We start from the raw sequence: 23,120 nt of genomic DNA on the forward strand, positions 1-23,120 counted from the left end.
TAAATCTTTTCTTCAAAGGCACTTTAATGATTTTAATTTTTTATTATTTTGTTGTGAGTAAAGGATATATTTAATGTTTTCTTTTCTTTTTTTTTTGCATTTGTTTATTAGGTTTTTATGCCGTAGCATATGATCAGTTTTTGTAAAGTTGCTACATTATACTGAGAAATATGTCTGTTCCTTTCTCTTCTTATTTTGTGATTGACAAAGATTTGTCTTATTTAACTTTATAATATTCTGTTCAGATCTTAGCTTTTTCTTATTCATTATTTTGTTAGATTTTTCTAATTGCATAAACTATTATAATTTTGCTACCAAAAATACTTCTATAGAACTAATTTGTCTTAGAACTAACATGGTGCTTATAGGCTATGTCATTTGGTTCATATATCTTAAATATTGGTGTTATTACTCATCTATATTATTTTATGCAAGTTGTAGTTTCTTTGCTTATTTCTTAAACATTCTGTTTTTACTGTCTCCTTGTCTTGAGATCATGATTGCTTTCTTTGCTCTTTTGAATATGTTTGATATATAATTTTGTTTTAACTTCCTTTACATTTGAGTTTTGTCTATATCTTTTATATATTATGTAAACAGGATATTGTTTATCCATTGTGCTACTACCATCCCCATCTGTTTTTTGGATGAACTTAATCCTTCATTTTTAGGATTATGATATTTGATTGTGTTTTTCTCTTCATGGTAGCTTTCTTACATTTTTCCTGTTTTTTCTTTTGACACCTCTCTTTAAAAAGAAGGAAATGAAGAAAGAGAAGGAATCTGATTAGGACTAGTTATCTCTCAGTAAAGTATACTATTTCTAATTCTCTGCCCTGCTCTTTACCTGGCCCATACTTTTATCTCTGGTTCTTGCACTTTTTCTCTTTTTAGTCATGCTTTGTTATCAGACTTCTAATGTAAAGTTTGCTTTACTTTTGCCTAGTCTATTTATTCATAATTTTGCCTGTCTTAATTATATTCCTTTTGAACTTAATGTACTTTTAGGCCAGTCTTTTTACCTATGTATGTTTTCAAATCTCTTTTTATCTAATTTAGACAAAATAGTAGCTCATGAAATATTTTCAGACCCATCCTTTCCCTTATATTCCAATGTTCTTTTTGTGTAACCCATTCATGCAAAATTGTGTTACTCCCCTAATTTATTTCTTGCTCCTTTTTTTAAAGTTCCTTTCTTAAAAAAAAAAAATTAAAAGTAAAATAAAGAACCTATTGAAACCTTTTATTTGTTACTTAATTTGCTCAGTGACTCTGGAAAACCTTGGTAAGCCAGGGAATTGGTGGTGAATTAACCTCCATATTTCCATAAGCCTGGCCAGGACTGTTGGGATTATGAGAGTTTTAATGTTTAAATTTGGCTCTAGCTAGATTCATCTTGGAATCCTTTGAACAAAAAGAATACAAAAGAAACTTTTAGAACTTTGGTGTAAAATTGTTAAGATCTCAGGGAACTTCTTTAATCTCCTTGGCAGTGACTTTATTTCTTTTTATCTTCTTGAACTGCTTTTTATTTTACCTTGGGAACTGCTTTTATCTGAGGTCACGGGAATATATTTATTAGTAAAAATATTATTTGTTTGATCCCTTGAACTCTGAGTGATCCATTGTATTACATGGAGAATTGTAATTCTTACAAAGAGATTTGCATTCTGAAGATTTATCTTTCCCTTCTTCCCCAGTGGGATGTAATCACTTCATTATTTACCTGCTTTCAGTTTCTTAAGCATACTTACTTTTTTTCTAGGTTTCTTTTAATTTCTGTAGTTGTATTTCTTTTCTTTTTTTTTTTTTTTAATCAGCTTCATTTTCAGTTCTGATTTTTCTCCCTCACTGTTTTTCAAATTCTCCCCACTGATAAAGCAAGAAAAACAAACCTCATTTAAAGTATGCAGTCAGTGAAGATAAATTCCCCAAATGAGACACACACATATATACACATACAGAATGAGAAAGATAGAGACAGTGAAAACAGAGAAAGACAGAGACAGTGAAACAGAGAGAGAAAATATAATTGAATCTATACTGAGTCCATTAGGTTTCTATTTGTAGGTAGATAACATGTTTTTATCATAAGCCCTTTGGAATTGTGATTGGTCATTGTATTAATAAGAATTCTAAATATGTAAAATATTGTTATTAAAGTATAAAGTATTTTTCTGATTCTATTTAGTTCACCTTATATCAGTTCCTACAAGTCTTTCCAATGTTTCTTTAAAATTGTCTCCTTCATTATAGTACAAAAGTATTCCTTAAGATTAATATGACTTGAAAAATTTGTCCTTATAGAGAGAATGGTTATCCTGGGAAACTTATTTTCATTTGATTTAGATAAAGGTAGATTTAATACTACAATATCAAACATATCGTGGAAAGTAGAGAAGGGTCTAAGAAGATAGACTACTTAAGAGAATAGACATCAGCAAAAGGATCTGGAATGTTGGAAGGAAGAATGTGAAAAAGGACGATTAGAAAGGAAAGAAAGTGTAAAAACTTGGGATTAATATCAGAGTAAGAAGAAAAGAGATACAAAAAAAAAAGATTACTTGTTATTTGACTTACAAGATTACAATTGTCAAGATAATTTCCTTCTTTTTATTTGTAAAGAAAGGGATGAAGTAAATAGAAGAAAAGTATAAGAGATACATACAATTAGAGCGCCAGCCTTGAATTCATGAGGACTGGAGTTCAAACCTGGTCTCAGACACTTAACACTTCCTAGCTGTGTGACCCTGGGCAAGTCACTTAACCCCAGCCTCAGGGGGGAAAAAAAAAAGAAAATAGAATCTGATAGTAAGTGTTTAAAAAAAAAAATCATTTGAACTATAATGATTCACCTAGAGTTTAAATGAAGAGCTGGAGTAAAATATCATATATCTGCTGAACTTAAAAAAAAAAAAAAACAGGAGTAGCAATGTTGACTTCAGATAAAGTTACAATAGATATAGATAAGTTTAAAAAGATAAATAGGAAGTTACATTAAATTATATTAGGGAAGGGGGCAGCTAGGTGGCGCAGTGGATAGAGCACCAGCCCTGAATTCAGGAGAACCCGGTTTCAAATCTGGTCTCAGACACTTAACACTTCCTAGCTGTGTGACCCTGGGCAAGCTACTTAACTCCAGCCTCAGGGGGAAAAAAAAATCATATTAGGGAAATTTTATTAAAAAGTACTATTGATAAATCAAAATACTAGTAGATAATGTATATATACAATAACAGGCTATAAATTCTTAAAGGAAAAGCTAAAAGAATTGGAGGGAGAAATACATAGTAAAAGTATAATGTAAAGGAACTTAATGTATTTCTTTCAGATTTAGGCACTTAACTGACAAATAAATAAGAAAGAAATTAAAGAGTTGAATAGAACTTTTAAAAAATTACAAATGATAGATCTTTGGTGACTACTGAATAGGAATAGAAAATAATATACTTACAACCAGGCAGTACATAACAGCTTTACAAAAATTGACCATATATTAAGTCAAAAAGATCTTAAGAATTCAGAAAAACAGAAATAGTAAGAACATAATTTGCTAATTATAATGCAGGTAAATTATTTTAAATAAAAAGCCCATAAATAAAGATTTGAAAATTAATTGAAGACTGACATATCTAAAAAACAATTGGTGGATCAAAGAACAAATTATAGAAATGAAAGAAAATTTCATCAAATAAAATAAATAAGATAATATACCAAAATGCATTCAATGCAAATTAGTTGAAATAGTTTTATTTCTAACTGCTTTTACAATCAAAAGAGAAAAAGAACAAATCAGTGAATTAAGTATGCAATTAAGAATTTTAACAACAAATCAAAATCATTAAATATCAAAGTAGGAATAGTGAAAATCAAGGACAAAAAAAAATTGAAAGTAAAAAATATAGTTGCATTTATAAAATGAGCCATATTTAACAAGTCTCATAATATTGATAAACACTCACACATCAGAACCATATTGTTCATATCAAAAATGAAAAAAGAACTTTGACAACTTAAAATAAATGGATATTTACAAAAATATGAAAAATTATTAACAAAAATAGAAAACAATTATTTAAATACCCCAGTATCATAAAAAGGATTTCTTGAAGCCACAATTGGCTCCTAATCAGGTGGAAAAGACTCCAGACCTAATGAATTTAAAATAAACTCTATAAAACCTTCAAAGAATAGTTAATTTTAAAAATATATGAACTATTTGAAGTGACAATAAAAGAAATGATCCAATCTTTCTGTGATGCAAATACTGTCTTTATTTGGAAACTAGGAAATGATGAAATAGAGAAAGAAAATTTAAAACCACCCTAATGAACTTCAATCCTCAGATTTTCATAAATATGCCAAATGGCTGCAACATAATACAATAATCATATTGTATGATCAGATTGGGTTTTATCATAAATAAAGGATTGATTCAAGTTAAAGAAAATGATTACAAGTTCTAGAATTGTGAATAAAACAAGCACTATTTATAAATAAATGGAGTTTTCCTTAATAAGGTAATTATTATCAAAATTCAAGGGCATATATTATATGTAATGATGAAAAATTATAGTGTATTCTGATAAGGTCAGGTATAAAGGAAGGATATTCATTATCACTACTCTTGTTGAATAGTGCTACAAATGTTATATATAAAATAATAAAGCAAGAAAAAAATTAAAAGAATTATTGACAAAGAAGAAACAAAAATTAGGTTTTTTTTCAGATACAATGGTGGCATTTAGATAATCCTTGAACATCAATAAACTTAATTGAAATAATAACTTGTCTAAATGCAGGAAATAAATTATTGGCATTCTTATATTTAACTTATAAAATCCAGTAGAAAAGATAGAAGGTAAAATTCAATTCACAATTTGAAACTTAAAATATTTGGGAGTTTTCCAAGATCCATCCAGGGACAATGTGAATCCAACTATAAAATACTCTGCAGAAGTATGGACTTAAATAATTAGAGAAATAGTAATAGCTGATGGGTAAATTGAGCTAGTTCCTCACCCTATGCAGTAAATATAATTCCAAATAGATTTATGACTAAGAAAAAAAGGTTCTTATAAATAAATTAGAGCAAGAAAGACATTACCTTTCTTAGCCTATGGATATGGGAATTCAGGACTAAAGAAATTTTAGAATTTCAGAAGATTAAATGCATAATTTTGATCATTTAAATTTTCTAAAGTTTTTGTATCCAAAATCTGAGTTAGTTAAAATCAAAAGAGAAACAGGTAGCTTGGAATAATCTGTTCAGCAGTTTTCTTTGATGAAGTTTTTATATCCAAGTTATATAAGGAACTAATTTAAATGAATATAACAAGGATCATGTAAGTAGAACATAGGAAAAGTCAGTTTTCAAAGGGCAAAAGTTGTTTTCCAGTTGTGTCTGACTCCTGATGACCCTCTTGGGAGTTTTCTTGGCAAAGATCCTGGAATAGTTTGCTATTTCTTTCTCCAGTTCATTTTACAGATGAGGAAATGGAGACAAAAAGGCTTAAGTGACAAGACAAGGGTCATTACCACTAGCAAGTGTCTGAACATAGGAAGAGTTTTCTTGACTCTAAGCTTGGCACTCTATCCACTGCACCCCTTTTTTAACCCTCACAAATAATTAGATAAATATAAATGTAGCAATTTGTATTGTATTGTATTGTATTTGTATTGTATACCTGTCAGCTTGACAAAAATGACAAAAGAGAAAAATGATAGATGTTGAAAGGACTGTGGAGAAAACAGCTACTAGAGGGCTATTGAATCTGTGAGTTAGAAGCAAGCCATTCTGGAAAGCAATTTGGAACTTTGCTTACAAAGTTACCAAACCATGCATACTTTTTGATCCAGCTATATCACTATGAGGCTTATGTCCTAAATTAATTCAGAGAAAAGGGCTATATGTACAAAAATTTTTTTAGCAGCTTTTTAATTTTTTAATAGCATTATAGAAAAAAGCCAATTTGAAGGACTTTAGAGCTTTGATTATTTAATTATAAATCAGGAATTCAAAGAATAAAGACAAAACATGCTACCAAGAGGTGTTGAAGTTAAAATGACAAAAGATCTGTACAATTTTGGATATGGAAATGGAGGAATTTTTTTTTGTTGTTATTGTTGGACTATGCCTCTGAGTATCAATGTCAAGGCTTTTATTTTAACTTTCTAATATTTACTCGAGAGGTTATTGTTGGAAGGAGAGATTAATTTTTAAAATTGAAATTTTATGTATTGATTGAAAATTGAACTAAAAAATTAAATTGAAATTGAATTGAGTTATTGAATTGAAATTATTGATTGAAAAAATAAAAGTAAAACATAAAACTGTCTTTTCTTATACTTGATAATTTATTTTTATCAGTTATATACTAGATATGCCAATGTTGTAAATTAATTATAAAACCTTTAAAATAATAATGCTTTTTCTTACTTTAATTTTTTTTTTTTTTTTTTTTTTTTTTACTGTGAGCCTCTTTTTCTTTCTCTTCCAAGTAGTCTTAAGTGCTCTTTTTTGTTTTTGTTTTTTGGTTTCAAGGATCACCGTGATCTGTTTGTACCTAATTGTAGAGGGCTGAAACTCTGAAAAGGTGTGCTTTAATCAGACAGCAGAGCACTTAAGGCTAATTACTTATTTGATATGAGATAATGGCTCTATATACATATATTTAGATGAGATGGTGATGTGATGGCTGTCCTCACCATTGGTGCTTGCTGAATGTTTGGTGGTGAGATAATTGTAGGGAAGAATTGGAGGGCTGAGGGAGAGAAGTCAGAGTCACTTGGCTTCAGGACAAGGAGGAGAGAAGCTGGAGACTCCAGACTCCAGAATCCAGGATACATCTTGGGCAAGCCATATGGTAGCTTGCCTGCCTCCTTCTCTCCCTAAAGACCAAGAACTTTGATTGATCCTGACTCTGACTGATCCTCAGGCCCTCTAGGGAACTAGCCTGAACATTATACCTACCCCTTTAATTTTCCATAATTTCCTTTTAAGTAGCTTTTATTTTCATTAAGCTGGTTTCCATACTATCTTGTAGACTTACTGTAATTATTCCTATTTTTACAGTCCCTTTTTTACTTCTACCTACATAATTTGTTCCTTCCCATCTTTCATACTTAGCCACATTTTTTTTTGGTACTCATTCTTAAAAGCCCAGATCAAAAACTTTATCCTTCATGATGACTTCCCTAACTATTCATGGTATAAAGGAAAGAACAGCAGAATAGGAATACTTTGTTTTCCAGGTCTTCTAATTAACTTGTTGGTGAGATCTTTGACAAGTTGATTAACTTCCTGGCACATTAGTTTATTCATCTCTAAGATGACAAAAATTAGCCTAGACAATTTTTAGAATCTCTTCCTGCACTAAAATTGTATGATTTCTATTCTGGCTACTTAATCTCTTTAACTTTTATAACCATACTCTCATATCCTGTGTGTATAATTCAGCCTTTAATTAGAAAATGTTTGTATTCTTACTTTCATTCTATGTGAGTCTTTTTCTCAATTAGACTATAAATTCCTTGAGGGTAGATATTATGTCTTAAGGCAGTAAGGTACCGTAAGAGTAGTATACTTGGTCAAGATTCCTGTGCTTAAATCCCCATTCTGATACTGACTAAATTGCTGGGTGATCATGAACAAGTCATTTCAGTTGTTTGTAAATGTTAAAATTTCTTTGTAAAGTATGAAATATTTCTGTTATTCTTGCTATTACATTTTCATTATTTATTTATTTTTTTAACTGTTATAATTATCTTTTTTAATGAAATTGCTGCTACTGAAGATTTTTGCCTTAGTGCAAAAGAAAATTAGGAGGCCAACCTTTTCAATTTATATAAATGAGGAAACTGAGGTCCAGGAATATTAAGTGATCTGTTCAAGGTGACAAAGGAAATACTCATCAGATATGAGATTTTAATTCATTATTATTTTTTTCTTATTCCTCAAAAGTAGTGAATGATAACTTGATATCATTCTTATGCAGTAATGATAAAATATTTTTATGATATGATAATTAATTTTGCTATCCTTTCTCTATTTTTCTTCAGGGAAAGAAACAGAGAAGGCAAAAGACCGTTATGACAAAGCTACAATGAAACTTCATATGTTGCATAATCAATATGTATTGGCTTTGAAAGCAGCTCAGCTTCATCAGCATCAGTATTATGATAACACACTTCCTCAACTCTTGGATTCATTACAAAAAATGCAAGAAGAAATGATAAACGCATTGTAAGATAAACTTACTTTTGTTCAGAATTGATCTTTTAAAGTAATTTTGTTGTTTTCTATCCCAATTAATATTTTAATAGGTATACAAAAATTTCTGTTGCACACTCAATTCTCCCTTATGATCTTTTTTTCTATTCTTCTTATCTATGGTTCATCATATGCCTTTTTTTACATGCTGCTAAATGCTAAATCATAGTTTTGCTATTTGAGACAATTACAAACTTATGCTCTGTATTCTCGACTGGGCCCTTAATGTTGCTTTTACTCTTCCCTGATTGACTTTTCATTTAATTCTGCCTGATATCTTCTTTTCTTGTCACTTATTTTGTCCCATTTCTTTTCCCCGTTAGCTTAAGATCTCACTTAATGTTTAACACAAAATTGAAAACATCCATTAAGAGTTCTTCTCAATTCAATATGCCATATTATCTTAATATTCTCCGCCTATTCTTTCCTCTTCTGAATTTCTAGAGAACTGATGTTTCTATTTGCCAAAGCCAGCCACTCTACATGTGTGCTTGATCCCATCCCCTCATCTTTCTCCAGGAGTTTAACATTTCATTTATTCCCCATCTTAGTCTCCAACTTTTAGCCTTCCTTATCCTTTGGTTCCTTCTGTTCTTACTCACAAGCATGCTATCCTTAAAAACATCATTTGACCCTACTCTATCTCCTTAAGATACTGTCTTCCATCTTTCCTTATTTCCCAGCAGTACTCCTAGAAAAACCTGTTTAACTCTAGTGACCTTAACTTTCTCAACCTCCCACACTTCAACTCCTTGCAATTTGGCTTTTTTTTTTTTCCACCACTCAACAGAAATTATTCTCTTAGAGGTGACATGTGACCTTTTAATTACTAAATCAAATAGTTTTTCTTAGTCCACATTCTTCTTGACCCCTCTGTAAGCATTTGGTACTCTCGACCAGTAATATTTTCTGAATAGTCATTCCTTTCTGAATTTTCCTGACAGTGCTTTATTGGGCTTCTTTTTCCATCTATCACGTCGGCTCTTTTTGGTCTCCTTTGCAGGATTGTTATTCATATCCTGTCCCTTATGTTTGGGTGTTCTTAAACCTCTCTCCTAGAGTAGTAGAGTAATGGTTGTATTTTGTGACAGCAGTAATCATTCATATTTTCTTCTACTGATACTGTATTTGCTTGTAAAGTCTGACATTCACTAGACTGAGCTTTTTTTTCACCTTTTATAGTGCTGGATTTTGTACCATACATACGTTTCATTGTGTTCTTTTGTTGTATTTTTAATTTTGTGGTTTTAAAAAAAATGTAAATTATTCTAAGGAAATCTACAAATATTTTACCTTTTCCCCTCAAGGCAATTGGAGTTAAGTGACTTGCCCAGGGTCACACAGCCAAGAAGTGTTAAATGTCTGAGGCTAGATTTGAACTCAAGTCCTCCTGACTTCAGAGCTGGTGCTTTATCCACTACACCAACTAGCTGCTCCTGTAACTCTTAAGTAACATTTATCAATGGTTTTTAGAAATTGTAGAATCTGGTGTGAGTAAAGCATTTCAGGGGCCATTGAAGCCTACTATGGAAAAAGATTAGTCATACCAAAAGGAAAAGAAAAATTTGAATGAAAACAAAGAAAAGCAAAAGCAAGAATTGGCAGGCTAGTGCTGCAAAATACCCTCACCAGAAAGAAGCAGAGACTTTTAAAAAAAGGGACTTGGCAGCTACAGAGTTTGTTACTAATTTCTAAGAACTGAAGGATAGTCTCCTTGATTTTAGAAAAACAGTGAGAAAGTTCTGTTTTAAATAAAATCCTTCTGGGGATTACCATATCTTGCTTTTGCATTTCTTTCAGTTTTTAGCATTGTGCTTTACACATATTGTGTGTATAATCCTTATTTTAATGAATATAAGAAAAAAGGGAGAGAGAAGTTCTGTTCTGTGAATTTCTCCCAACTCTTCAGCTCTCACTCACTCTAGAACCTATCTCATCATCTAGTCAGTACACCTGTACTAAGTCACTTCGAGAGTGATAGGATATCACTTCTTTGATGTCGTTTGAGCAGAGGGTCATGTGATTTGGCTTGCTTAGTGAAAGAATTTTGTTTGGAGCAATTAGAAACTGGTGCTTTTCTGATATATTGGATCTTTGCTAAGGGGTACTTTGGAAGCTGTTATTAATTCATTCATTAATTTAGCAAGCATTTATTAAATATTTATTGTGTGGTAGGCACTGAAAATATCTAAGTAAAAATAAAAAGCTCCTGACCTCTTGGAATTTAAATTCTGTCAGAGAGAGAAGGTAGTAGTAGAATAAAAAGTAGAGATAAAAGGTTTTTCACAACCAGAAACCAGAGGCCTCTTTGTTCCTTTGTTGAACACTCCTACGTCCAGCATTCGCCTGATTTATAATCACAAAAATATCACAGCTGGAAGGCAACTTCTCAACTACATCTGTCATTTCACAAATTGAGACCCAAAAGACTGAAGTGATTTTCTAAAAGTCACACAGTTAATGGGACAAAACTCTCAGATAACTACCTTCAATTTTAGTTTAGTGCTATTATTTTTTTTCCACTAAAAATGCTGCCTATCAGCCCTCTTTTTTGAATAATTTTCCCAAGTAATCAAAGTAATAAATCAGCTCATGCCTTGGTTTACATATTCTGCTATCTCTACTTGGTCCCAAAGATCCAACACAGTCCTTGTTCTCAAGAAGCTTATATTCTACACTGGGAGGCTAATGGGAGGATATCAAGAAAAATACTGTGAAGGGATGATTGTGGTGTAAAACAGCTGAGGCAATTAGGAAAGGTCACTTGAAGGAAGTGGCAAATTGAATTCAGCCTTGAAGGAGTCCCACGAGGTTGGGTTGAATGAGACATTTCTGCACTTGGGGGCGCTTGGACAAAGGCATGCAGACAGAAGAAGGAAAATCATGGTCAAATAATAACAAGCAGACCAGTGTGAAAAGCATAGGAAAGAAGATATTTTATTCTCACTCTGGAAAGATCTAGATGATGAACAGCTTTAAATGCCACAGAGGAGTTTGTGTTCTGTCTTTTAAACAACTGGGAGCTTATGAAGGACAGTGATATAGGTAGACTAGCCCTATTGAAATGTTAGTTGTGGAGGTAAATTAGGCTATTTGATGTAGCAATGGGAACAAGTCTTTCAGGGAGTTTTAAAATGAGGGAATTTGGTCAGTTTCTTTTGCCTGTTTAAATTCTTATATTTTTTCAACTAATAACTCTTCAAATATACAGTTATGTGACAACTAAGTAAAGGAAAAAAGGAGAAAATCATGTATATTATATCTCCAAAAGAGATATGAATTGTCTTTTAGGAATAAAAACAAGAAACAACTAAATTTTACTATATGTGTGTATGTATATATATATATATATATATATATATATATATATATATATATATATATATATATATATATAAATTTTATAAACATTTATATTATTAAATAACATAGGCATGAATCTTCCCAGCAAATTCAGGAGAAGTATCAGAAATATAGCTGTGGGATGTTTTTCTCTGCTCATTCCGTCAATCAGACATTTATTAAGCACATCTACATCTATTAAGCACACCAGATAAAGTGGAAGCACTGGAGAGAAAAAAAAAAAAAAGGCAAAAGACAGTGTCTGCTTTCATGGAATTTACAATCTAATGGAAGAGACAACATGCAAACAAATACATACAAAGCAATCTACCTTCAGGATATAGAGGAAATAACAAAAAGTTAAATAGTAGAATTAAGAGGGGTTGGGGAAATCTTCCTAGAAGGTAGGATTTTAGTTCGTACTTAAAGCTAGGGAGGTCAGTAATTGGAATAGAGGAACAGAGGAACAAAGAAAGGAGAGTTTTCCATGCATGATAGACAGCAAGAGAAAATATCTGGAGCTGAAAGATGAAAATTAAAGGATTTATGGGAGTGATTATGGCATGCTAATTAAGATTCCATAGGAGGTCAGGAATAACTTTCTAATGCACAAAGATACTGTCAAGAGGAAAGAATTAATTCCTTTCTATATTGCTACATATGTTTTCAGGAGTGGAGTAACTGATAGATTCCAAGGTCTCTGAAATTATAACTCATTAGTTCCCACCAGTGTGATTACTTGTAATAGCTAGCCAGTAGACATAAGGTATTTGCTAAAATGATATAATCTGGAGAATGATCACAAATCACTCCCCGTAACCCTGCAAATATATACATCTTCCACAAATAAATACATGTGATGACTGAGAAAAAATCTAGAGTAACCTCATGGAGAGAATACATAAATGTAGGGAATATATGTGACCAAGATAGCATATTCCTGGAGTGTTGTAGAGACCTTATGTCCTTGTTCTCCTTGTGGCTGCTCATACTACATACCCATACACTCATAGGGCATCTGGATCTTCCTTATTGCAGGTTCAACTTTCAGTTCGTTACCTCTTAGAATACATAGGTGATTCTCTTCTCTGTTGCCAAAGATCTTATTCCTTGAAAGTGTTTCCTAGAAAGTGGTACTCTTTTGTGCCTATGGCTCTCTAGAAAGTGTGTCTCTTTGCCCCTTCCCGGATATATCATAACGGCTTCTCAACTCTTTCAGACTCTGGGATATTAAGTTTCTTTTTTAAAGTTCAGATGAAGTTCTGTTGATTATCTGCTAATGCCAAGTTCTCCTTCCACTTCAAGTACTCTTTTTTTTTTCCACATTGTAAAGGAATGACACAAGGTTTAGATGAGTATTTGTATTCTATCCACATAAGACCTCATTACTTTTTTTATCTTTCACTTTGTGTGATTATGTCAGTGAATTAGGGAGTTGCATGGGACACTGAGATCTTATGCGACCAGGTTGGTATGGTATGGTATGGGGGTTGTCCTTTGTTCTTGAAGAGTCAAGTTACAGTGTGTCCAGCTGTGGCAGATCAGACAGTGCAGTGCTCTGCCACCTGTCTGGGGATGTCTTTGCATTCATGCATAAATTGGATTGAAGTGCAGCAGAGCTGCACAAAGCCTCAGTCTCTTCTAAAGCCATGAATGTCCAGGGGCAGGACAGAGTCAAGCCGGCTGGTGATGACTCAGGATGCAGTGGATGACCTTGGTGTCCTCGGGGTTGAACCAAACTCTAAGGGCTCCACGGCACCTGCTGCCCTTGTTGGAACCAATTGTTCTTATCTGCCCATTCCGCCAGGAGAAGTCTTTACATGGTTGGAGTAGATGCACCCTCATCCTGCCCAACTCACTATAGGATTGAGTCCCTTTGGTTACCGTCACCCTGGTTTAGCTCATCTGCCAAGATGGCTTACCAGGGTTTGGCCACTGTGCATGCTGCACACAATTATTGTATGTAGCCAGTCTTCTTGACTCCAAGGCCAGTTGTATCTCTTGTTCTGTAATTCTGGTTTGTTCTATTTCATACTTTCACACAATCAGAATTCAGGCAGGCTAAGGAATTCCTAAAAATGGGTGAGTATTAGAATGGCCTTCACATGAAGTCATGTGTGCTGTGCTAGCTGGTTACTTATTGGCCAGTGCTTTAAAACCTTTATATATGTTGGTTGTTTAGTATTTTGTGAAGATGTTCTACAATATCTGGCAGCTCTTCTGACTGTATTTAGGGTTGTAATCTCTGGATGCTGCAGAGAATCTTTCAAAGATTTTTTGATATATTGCTGATTTAGTATTTTAATTACTTATGTAGACACATCTTTATTGACTCTTACACAAAAACTATGGATAAGTTAAGCAATTTACATGAACACTTTTGTAATCTGTATTTTATTTATATGGCACCGCAGGAAATTGCTTATGCTAATTATATAGTTGTATACCCAAGGCAGATTATGTACCTCATTTCATGTGATTTGTAAATGGTAAAAGTTAGTGATGAGTACATTTGAGTTTGAGTATTTTCTGTTGCTTTATTTTTCTGAATGTTTAAATATGTTTGTAATTTTGAATGTAAAAAGATGTAATTCCAATTTAGTAAATGGTTAATTACTGTGACTTTAAATCTATTATAACTTAATTTGTATTTCACCTACTAAACTCTGACCACATTGTTCAAATGCCAAATGTATGCTTGCCAAAAAGATTATTTTATGGAGAACTCACATAGGACAAGGTTTTACAAGGTGGTCGGAAAAAGTGATACAAGGACACTCTCAAGGTTTCTCTTAAGAACTTTACAATTGATTGTATGACATGGGAGATACTAGCACAGCACTACTCGAGATAGCTTGCCCTCATCAGAGAAGTTTCTGTACTCTAGGAGCAAAGTAAAATTGAATTAGCTCAGAAGAAATATGAGATGTGCCAAGTTAGATTCATTCCAAATGCTTATAGGGACTATTTTGTTTCTGACCTGTGGCAGAGCATTCTAAGCTTGTTTCGGTTTGATCAGCACAATCAGACACTCTGTAACTCATCTCTTAACATAAGTGAAGTCATTTTGATCCTATTTGAGAATAAAGGACAACAACCAATTAACACTTTTATTATCTAGTATGTTGGAGGAATGATGGCATACCTGTTGAGTCAAGTATTCTAATAGGTTGCTTAAAATACATTTTTTTCCAGAAAAATTCTAACTCTTTCCCTTAATTCCCCACCTTTAAACTTTTAAATAATTGAAAGGATTTACAAAGGCTAGTCACTTTTGTTTGTGAAAATCTTTTGTTCCTCTTGACTTCTTCCAAAAACTTACAAAACCTTCACCCACAAAACAGCACCAATGATGTCAAATTCAAGTAGAAATAGATTCTTGAAGCCACATATTGACTTAGAAAACCACAAATTGATATTATTCATGTTTTGTTGTATTTTTATTTATTTTGTTAAACATTTCCCTATTAAAAGAAACTATGACAACTTAAAAAACTTAAGCTACCGGCACCTCTAGTTAATTTTGATATAATAAAATCATTTAATTATTCATAATCATATTATGTAATTATAACAGTTGTTTAATATTACTATATTAGCACATATATTATTTATATACTATAACTAAAATATAATTATTTGATATAAATTTGCATAATATGACTTAGTATGTTATATAATTATAATAGTATTTAATTAATAATTAATAATCTTGGTGAATAATTAGATTGATAATTTGAATTGTAAGATATCAGACATTTTAGTTTCTAGTTCCATTAGGAAGTTGTTGAGTAACACAGCATATATTAGAATTTAAAAAATACAAACCAGAAAACAGTATAAAAATAAATTTTAAAAACACTAAATTTTATTACTTTCCTAATAAACAGTCTAATTGAAGCAGTATGACATTTTGTTATTTTGTTTTTTTTCAATCTTGATTCTTCATGCTCTAATTTGGAGTTTTTTTTGGCAAAAATATTGAAGTGTTTTGCCATTTCCTTCTCCATCCACTGTTTTACCTGACCTCCCCCAAAATATAGCTTAGTAAATGTATTGCTGGACCTGGAGTCTTGAGTTTCAGTCCTGTATCTGATAATTATATGAGAATGAGCAAGTTCTCTGCTATATTTTCTAATCTATAAAGTAGTTGTAATGTCTATTGTACATGCCTCTGGTTGTTATGATTCTTGAGAGATATTGTATACAAAGCTCTTTGCAAACTTTAAACTTATATACATACATATATACATATACGTATATATGTTTTCCACTAATATGGACTACTAACTTATCTGTAAATCATAGTCAAATACACTTACCAAGGGTACTGAGCAGTTAAGTGACTTTCTTTTAGTTATATAGTCACTAGATATCAATCAGGGATATGAGCCTATATTTTTCACAGTTCATCCTCTGTGCTTTATTGCCACCGCTGTGCAAATGTCAATTATTCCAAGTTCCCCTTGGATATTTAGGGGAGAAGTGTTAGTTCCTTATCCAGAGTTATCTGCCTGAATTTTTTTCTTTCTCTTTTCTTTAACATGACTCATCTACATTAGTGTCTGATGTTTATGCTGTGAATTGTTCATAAATATTTCCTAAAGAGACATCATCACCTAGTGGCTTAGTTAAGCCTTATGTCATCTAGTCCAATTTCCTTAATTTAAAGATGAGGAACAGGAGTCCAAGAGAGGTGAAGCAGTTTTTTCTAAGGTGACACTGAGGTAATAAGTGGCAGAGCAGGATTTGAAATGAGGTGTTCTGACTCTAAATCTTTCTCTTTCCCTTGTTCCAACTAAAGTATTAGTTTACTTCCATAAAACCATTGAGGATCACAGAATGATAATAGAATGCTATAGAGACATAAAACTAAAAGAAATCTTAGAATCATCTTATCCACATGTACATAATTTGGTGACTATATACTTTAATTTTTTTTAATAATTATTTCAGTATAATTGATTTCCTTCATTGTCCCATGTATTTTGTTTTAGGAATATAAAAACATTATTCTGAGATGGAGTATATAGGCTTTACCACTCAAAAAAAGCAAGTCCATGACTCTAAAAGGATGAAGTTTGTAATCTAAATCTTTAATTTTATAGATGAAGAAACTGAATCTGAGTTGAAACAATTTGCCCAAAACTATACAAGTGGTTGGTGGCAGAGTTAGTTTTGGAATTAAGGCCTCTTGATTCACAAGCTAGCATTTCTTACTTTTGTTTGAGCATTTTATGACCCTTTCTTCTATGCACTAAGCCTTGGTTAGCCACTTTCTAATTTTAATTTTTTTTACTGCCCATAGAATTATCTCCTCTTCAGTGTCCTACTACCATACAACTTACAAGAAAATAAACAAGTATTCCCTGCTAATATTTTCACTGTTTCTATTATTGTTCCACTATTCCCAGGCTTATAAACTCTTAATGTATCAGGTTGCCAAAATTTCCTCAGTGATCACATCCCCCAGAATTTCTGATACTGGACAGGTTATGTTTGTTTTCTAGATTTCAGAGAGTATGTGGTTTTCATATGGAAATGTAATATTTAACAATACTTAATTCTCTTTTGCATGAATCCCGCTGTGACTAGTGATTTTTAGCAATACATTGTTCTCTAGGGATATACTTTTCTTCTATGTATTTATTTCTTAGACTAGGTGCTTTTATCTTATCTACTAGGAAATCAGTCATTTAATAAACAGATATTGTTTAATGTAAGATTATTTCCTGAATTAATCTCTATCTTTAAGAAGTTTATAATCTTCTTTGGGAGATAATTTCACATTAACAAAACTTGGGGATAAAGAGAATTATCTAAGTCAAATATCTAAGTTATGCTATAGACATTAAATTTTGCTGGGAATTCAAGGGAGGGAGGAAAATATGGAGTAGAGTAGGGAAGGGAAAGCTATATTTGATCTTATCCAGATTCATTTTCATTATTCTCCACTAAGTATACCTTACTCTACTTATAGTCGATTTCCTCATTGTTTTCCAGTTATTTTGCACATTATTCTCAAATTTGTCTTTGCTTTTTCTATTGCCTAGTAAATCCTTTTTTTCCTAAGTCTACTATTGAAGGCCTTCTTTGACTATTCTAGTCCATCATATTTTTTACTCGTATTAGCTTAACATCTATAGTTAATCTTGAACTATTTTGATGTCATTAATTGGCATAAGATTTCAAAATTTATTTCATTGTTTTCCATTGTAAATTATTTTATTTACTTCAAATATTTGGAGTATATAAGGAATCTCACAAACATTTTTTGACTATAACTAGTATTTTAAATCTAATGTTTGTCATTCTGCTTTTACTTCAATCTCTCCTCTCCCTCCCCCCCAGGCTGGGGTTAAGTGACTTGCCCAGGGTCATACAGCTAGGAAAAGTGTTAAGTGTCTGAGACCAGATTTGAACTTGGGTCCTCCTGAATTCAAGGCTGGTGCTCTATCCACTGTTCCACCAAGCTGCCCCTACTTCAATCTCTTTCAAAACTGAAACTTTTTTTATATTTTTGCTCTTAGAAAAAGTATATTTGATGAATACAGCCAGATTACCAGTCTTGTAACAGAGGAAATAGTCAATGTCCATAAAGAGATTCAGACATCAGTTGAACAGATTGACCCTAGCACGGAATACAACAATTTCATAGATGTTTACAGGTATGAGATTTTCATTGTGCTTTTAGCATTTATGTCAAAAGGTTGTTGAATATAGTTGAACAACTGTGAAAGCATAGTAAAGCAAAAAAAAACAAACAAAAAAAAAACTTGTTGACTTTTAGTTATTTTGAAAGTCATTTTTAAATCTAAAACAGTTCAATTTAACTCATATGCATACAATGTCTAAAGTACTGTGCTAGACTTTGGGAGTGCCAAAGAAAAAAATGAAACATCTTTTTAGGATCTTGGATTCTTTTGGGTAGAGATGTGTATAGCATGAGGATATGAGATAACCAAAGGAGGAAATATCTTTGAGAGGAGCAAATGAACTCTTGATCTGTCCCAAGAATTTTTTCATGTTTACTGTGATGGAAAAAAGGACAATGGATTTTGCATTCAAGAACCTGGGTTCAATTATTACCTTTATGGGTGGGCAAATCACTTAATATCTCAACTTCGCTTTCCTCATTTGTAAAATGAGAGATTTGGACAAGTTGCTTCAACGGTTCCTTTTAGCTCTCATAACATGATGTATATTTGTCCTTGATATATAATGAATTAGTATATTCAGTCTGAACTATTTCCTATGTTTTGCCAGATCACCAGCTATTGAGGAGCAAGAAATTGAGTTTGATGCTTCTTTACTTGAAGAAAATGAAAGTCTTCAGGCTAATGAGATCATGTGGAATAATTTAACAGCAGAGAGTTTGCAAATAATGTAAGTAAAAAATTCAAACTCTTTATAGATAAATAGGATTGTCTTAATTTTTATGTTAGATTTAAGTGATTTACTGAATTTTAAATGCTTATTTTAATATTATAAGCTATAAAATACATTACAGTTGCTTCATGAACCAATTTTTATTCAAAACTTTTGCTATCATTATCATTAATTTTGGTGATGCTTTATATGAAAGCTTTGGCTGAGACTACAACATTTATTAATATGCTATTATCTTACTCATATCCATTCTTCTAGTTGACATATCTTTATATAACAATAATAATTTTTAGTAGTTAACTTTTAGTTTTCCTTTAATATTCCTTAAGTCAATATCCTATACCTTTATCTGAAGAATCATTTTATTTTCCAAAATTTTATTTTTTAAATCAAGAAAAGAAATATGATTCTCTTAAATTTTTAAAATTTAATGAACATTGTTACATTTGTCTTCCAAAACTCTAGGAAGGTATTATCATTACCAGTTTCCATCTGAATATATCATTTGAACTTTTAGAGGACTCTGAAAATAATGATTTAATGCCTTCATTTTATAGAGGAGGAAAAAAAATTCAAATATATCATTTTCATCAATGTTCACATAGCTAACTGGAGCTGAGTTATAATTGTAACTGCGCTGAATGAATTATACTTGAGTGTGACTGTAGCTCATCTTCTGACACTTGATTAAATATACTTTCTATTATATTTTGGCTGTTATTTTCTACTAAGCTCTCTCTTATTTTATATTAAGCTGTATGAATTCTTTTTTTTTTTAAACTTTAGTTGTAATAAATTCAATTTAGTTTAACAAATGTTGATTATGTGCATATATGCAAGTAATTATGTTATAACTTGGGGGAAATGAAGCTCCCCCCAAAAAAAACACAAAAGAAATTTCTTCTATCCTCAAAGAGCTTACATCTTTTTGGAGATATTACTAAATATAAAGTATATAAAATTAATGTATACATAAATATAAAGTATTTTCAAGGGAGAGAGTATATTAAAAATTTGGGGAATCAGGAAAACCCTCATCAGGAAAAGATGGCAACTAAACTGTGCTTTGGAAGAAGTTAGGGATTTTCCAAGGTAAAGGTAGAATTAGAAGGAACGAATTCCAGACATTTCATTTGTGCTCAGAGACATAACTGAGTAGAGGCCAAATCTTTCTTAATATTCTATTAGGTCTTTCTTTTATTAAAGCAGTTAATAATTAACTTTCATATTTGGAATCAGAGTGCTGGATCCTTTAAAAAATACATAAAAATTAGCATTCTTTAACACCATACTACATAAGATTCACAATAAAAATTTCAACCCTATAAATGGTAGTGCTTTCAAAATGGTAATTAAAAAAGTTTAATTAGTAGTAATTATTTTTTGTTGCCACAGATTTTTCTAATGGTATTTATCTTATGACTATGTGTTATAAAACATATGTAAAATTGGGAAATTGTGCACATTAAGAAACTAAGTAGAAATAGAAATTGCCCACCATGCATTCAGATATTTGAGAATATTTATATATGTATTGTTTATCTCTGTACACCATGTATATAGTTCATGCATTAGTTGATTGGGTAGCATTTATTTTTTCTAGGTTGAAAACTGTTGAAGAAGAATTGATCCAAACACAACAGATGCTTTTAAACAAGGAGGAATTAGTCCTGGAACTAGAAAAGAGTATTGAAGAATCTTCTAAGACCTGTGAAAAGAAGTCTGAGTAAGTAGTAAAACAATTTAAAAGAAAGAAGTATAATTACTTTAATAGTACAATAGTACTTATTTGTCATCTATTGGAAAATGAGGGCTTCTACAAAAGCTAATATTCTACATCAGTGACTTTCAGAATGTTGTTCAAGGTTCTCTGGGAATTCCCTTTGAAGTAGTCCATGTTGTCAAAACTTTTCATAATAATACTTGCTGTTGTCCACTGTCTTAAGAAAATAAAGAATATAACTGGGTCCTGAGATCCTGTTCTAGATGATAAAACAGTTTTAATCACCAATTTATATTTTATTTGTTATTTTTGAGAAATCTTTCCAGAATGCTTTATATGCTCCCTTCATTACTTAAACAGTACATTTTGAACATATTCTACCTGTTTTATGTTGACTTTTGGCTTATGATGACTTGTGGCCATGAAATAAAAAAAATTTTCACTCTTTCAGAAAATAATTCTAATAAATGTTGCATCCACTTTTCTGCTTTTATACTTTTTACCAGATTTACAAATGTCTTTGTAGAATGGAGAAACCTATTAAAAACTTTACTGATAGTTAGTGTGCTCATGTAGCCTTAGCATGCAAACTTTCATCTCCCTCCCCTCCCATTGAATATTTATTTTGTATTATCATTGTGAATCTGATGGGTGTGAGAGGAGCTTTCCAGTTTGTTTTAATTTGCTGATTTAGAGTTTTTCTTATGATTTTACATAATTATTGGAGAGTGGCTCTTGTATTATATTAATAATTGTGTCAATTTGCTGTACATCTTGAATATATAAGACTTTTTTTAGGGCTACTTTTTTTTAAAGATTTTTTTTTCTTCACTTGACAGCCATCCTTATTCTAACTGTATTGATTTTATTTATGCAAAAATTCCTTTATTTTATGTAATTAACGTAGTCTATTTTTGTTTTGTGTTTTTTTTTTGATTGATTTCTCTTGTATGGGTAAACATTCTTTCCCCAGTCATTGCTATGCCATTTTCCATTTTTATGGGCTAATTAAATCCATTAATATTCAAAGTCTTGATTTCTCCATTTATTTTTCCTCTGTCAAATTTTGTTATGGATCTTTAAATGTTTAAAATCAGCATTTGGTATCTTTACCTTGTTTTCCTTGAGATAACCCACTAACCTCTAATTACTAGTTCAGACTTAAATTTTATTCTTTTTTTCCCCCTGTTGATATGAACCCTAAGTATTTTCACCTTTTGAAAGCTTAAACATTCATCCTAACTCTACATACTTCTCTTATTGAAGTCAGTTCATTCTTCTTCCATCTCCTTATTTAACCTCACTTGATTCTACTTTTATTGCTTTTATAATTTTTATACCTCCTTTTGCTCAGCTTAGGCAAGCAGTCTTCTTCTAGCTCCATCCAGCCCTTTTTTTTCCCCATTGGCCTTTTCTTAAGATACTATTTTAAAGAAATATTAAGTACTGTCCTTCTAGTTACCTTTTATTCATTATCATAGTTTATCCTGATCACTAAAGCCTATAACTAATCTTTTTCTTAGTGATCACAAAGTTATCACAGACAAAGCTTCTCCAAGCACCAAAGTTTTTAGAATGTAAACACTTTACATAGCCTTTTCAAAGTACTGAAACTTACTTTTTAAAAGTTTCTTTTGTCTTTTATGTTTGCTTTATAGTAATTCTGTTCATCTTTGCTTTTCTCAAAAGGAATGGTTGGAAGTTATTACTTTAGTTACTTTCTACCTCCTTATTTGATTTGTTTACTGCATAAATGTTACCTTTTGAAGGATAGTGCGAACTATTTTTGCTTTGCTTTTGAAGTATATCATATTTCAGTAATTCAGATTGTTTTCTTTCAATAAATGGACTGTCTCCTGAGCATTTGTGAGATTTCCTCCCCTACCCTATCCCCTCTTTGATCTGGAAAATAAACAGAGTAGAATGGCTGCATTTCAGGATAATGTAAATCTGAGATTTCTCTCTGCTGGTACCCAGTGGAGCCACATAAACTGCCGTTTGACCTTTTGTTCCAGTAATTTCAGGCATTTTTTTTCATAACTTTGCAAATGTGGTACACAGACTCTTTTTCTTTTCTTTTCTTTTTTAATATCTTTTCTGGGAAAAGTGATTATCTAGATGAATTTGTGTATGAGAGTTGTTTTGGTTTATAGAGATACCTTGTGCTTTTCCAATTTTATTTTCTTTTGGATTTACTCTAACATCTCTTCTTAATATTTGTATTCTTGAGGTCTGTCTCTTCCTTCTTTATCCCATAGTATTTATTGTCTTATTAAAAGCTAGAAAGCTTTTGTTTTAAATTACTAATTCCTTTTTATATATTTTTCTTTTACATATGAAATTTTATTTCTTATCTCCTCCTTTAATTCTTTTATTAAGTTTCATTCAGTTTGG

The 23,120-nt window shown here is 31.5% G+C and overlaps 1 protein-coding gene across 5 annotated transcripts in view; it reads left to right on the plus strand.

Annotated features, from left to right (window-relative positions):
* Positions 1–23,120, plus strand: part of FER (FER tyrosine kinase) — a 234,035-nt gene that overhangs the window by 46,767 nt on the left and 164,148 nt on the right. For all 5 annotated transcript variants that reach the window (XM_074281925.1, XM_074281927.1, XM_074281929.1 and 2 more), the window contains 4 exons: positions 8,062–8,245; positions 18,145–18,282; positions 18,881–19,000; positions 20,607–20,729. In XM_074281925.1, coding sequence (XP_074138026.1) covers positions 8,062–8,245; positions 18,145–18,282; positions 18,881–19,000; positions 20,607–20,729 — 565 coding nt within the window. The remainder of the gene's footprint in view (positions 1–8,061; positions 8,246–18,144; positions 18,283–18,880; positions 19,001–20,606; positions 20,730–23,120) is intronic.

Source organism: Sminthopsis crassicaudata, chromosome 1, assembly GCF_048593235.1.
Source record: "Sminthopsis crassicaudata isolate SCR6 chromosome 1, ASM4859323v1, whole genome shotgun sequence".
Lineage (NCBI taxonomy): Eukaryota > Metazoa > Chordata > Mammalia > Dasyuromorphia > Dasyuridae > Sminthopsis > Sminthopsis crassicaudata.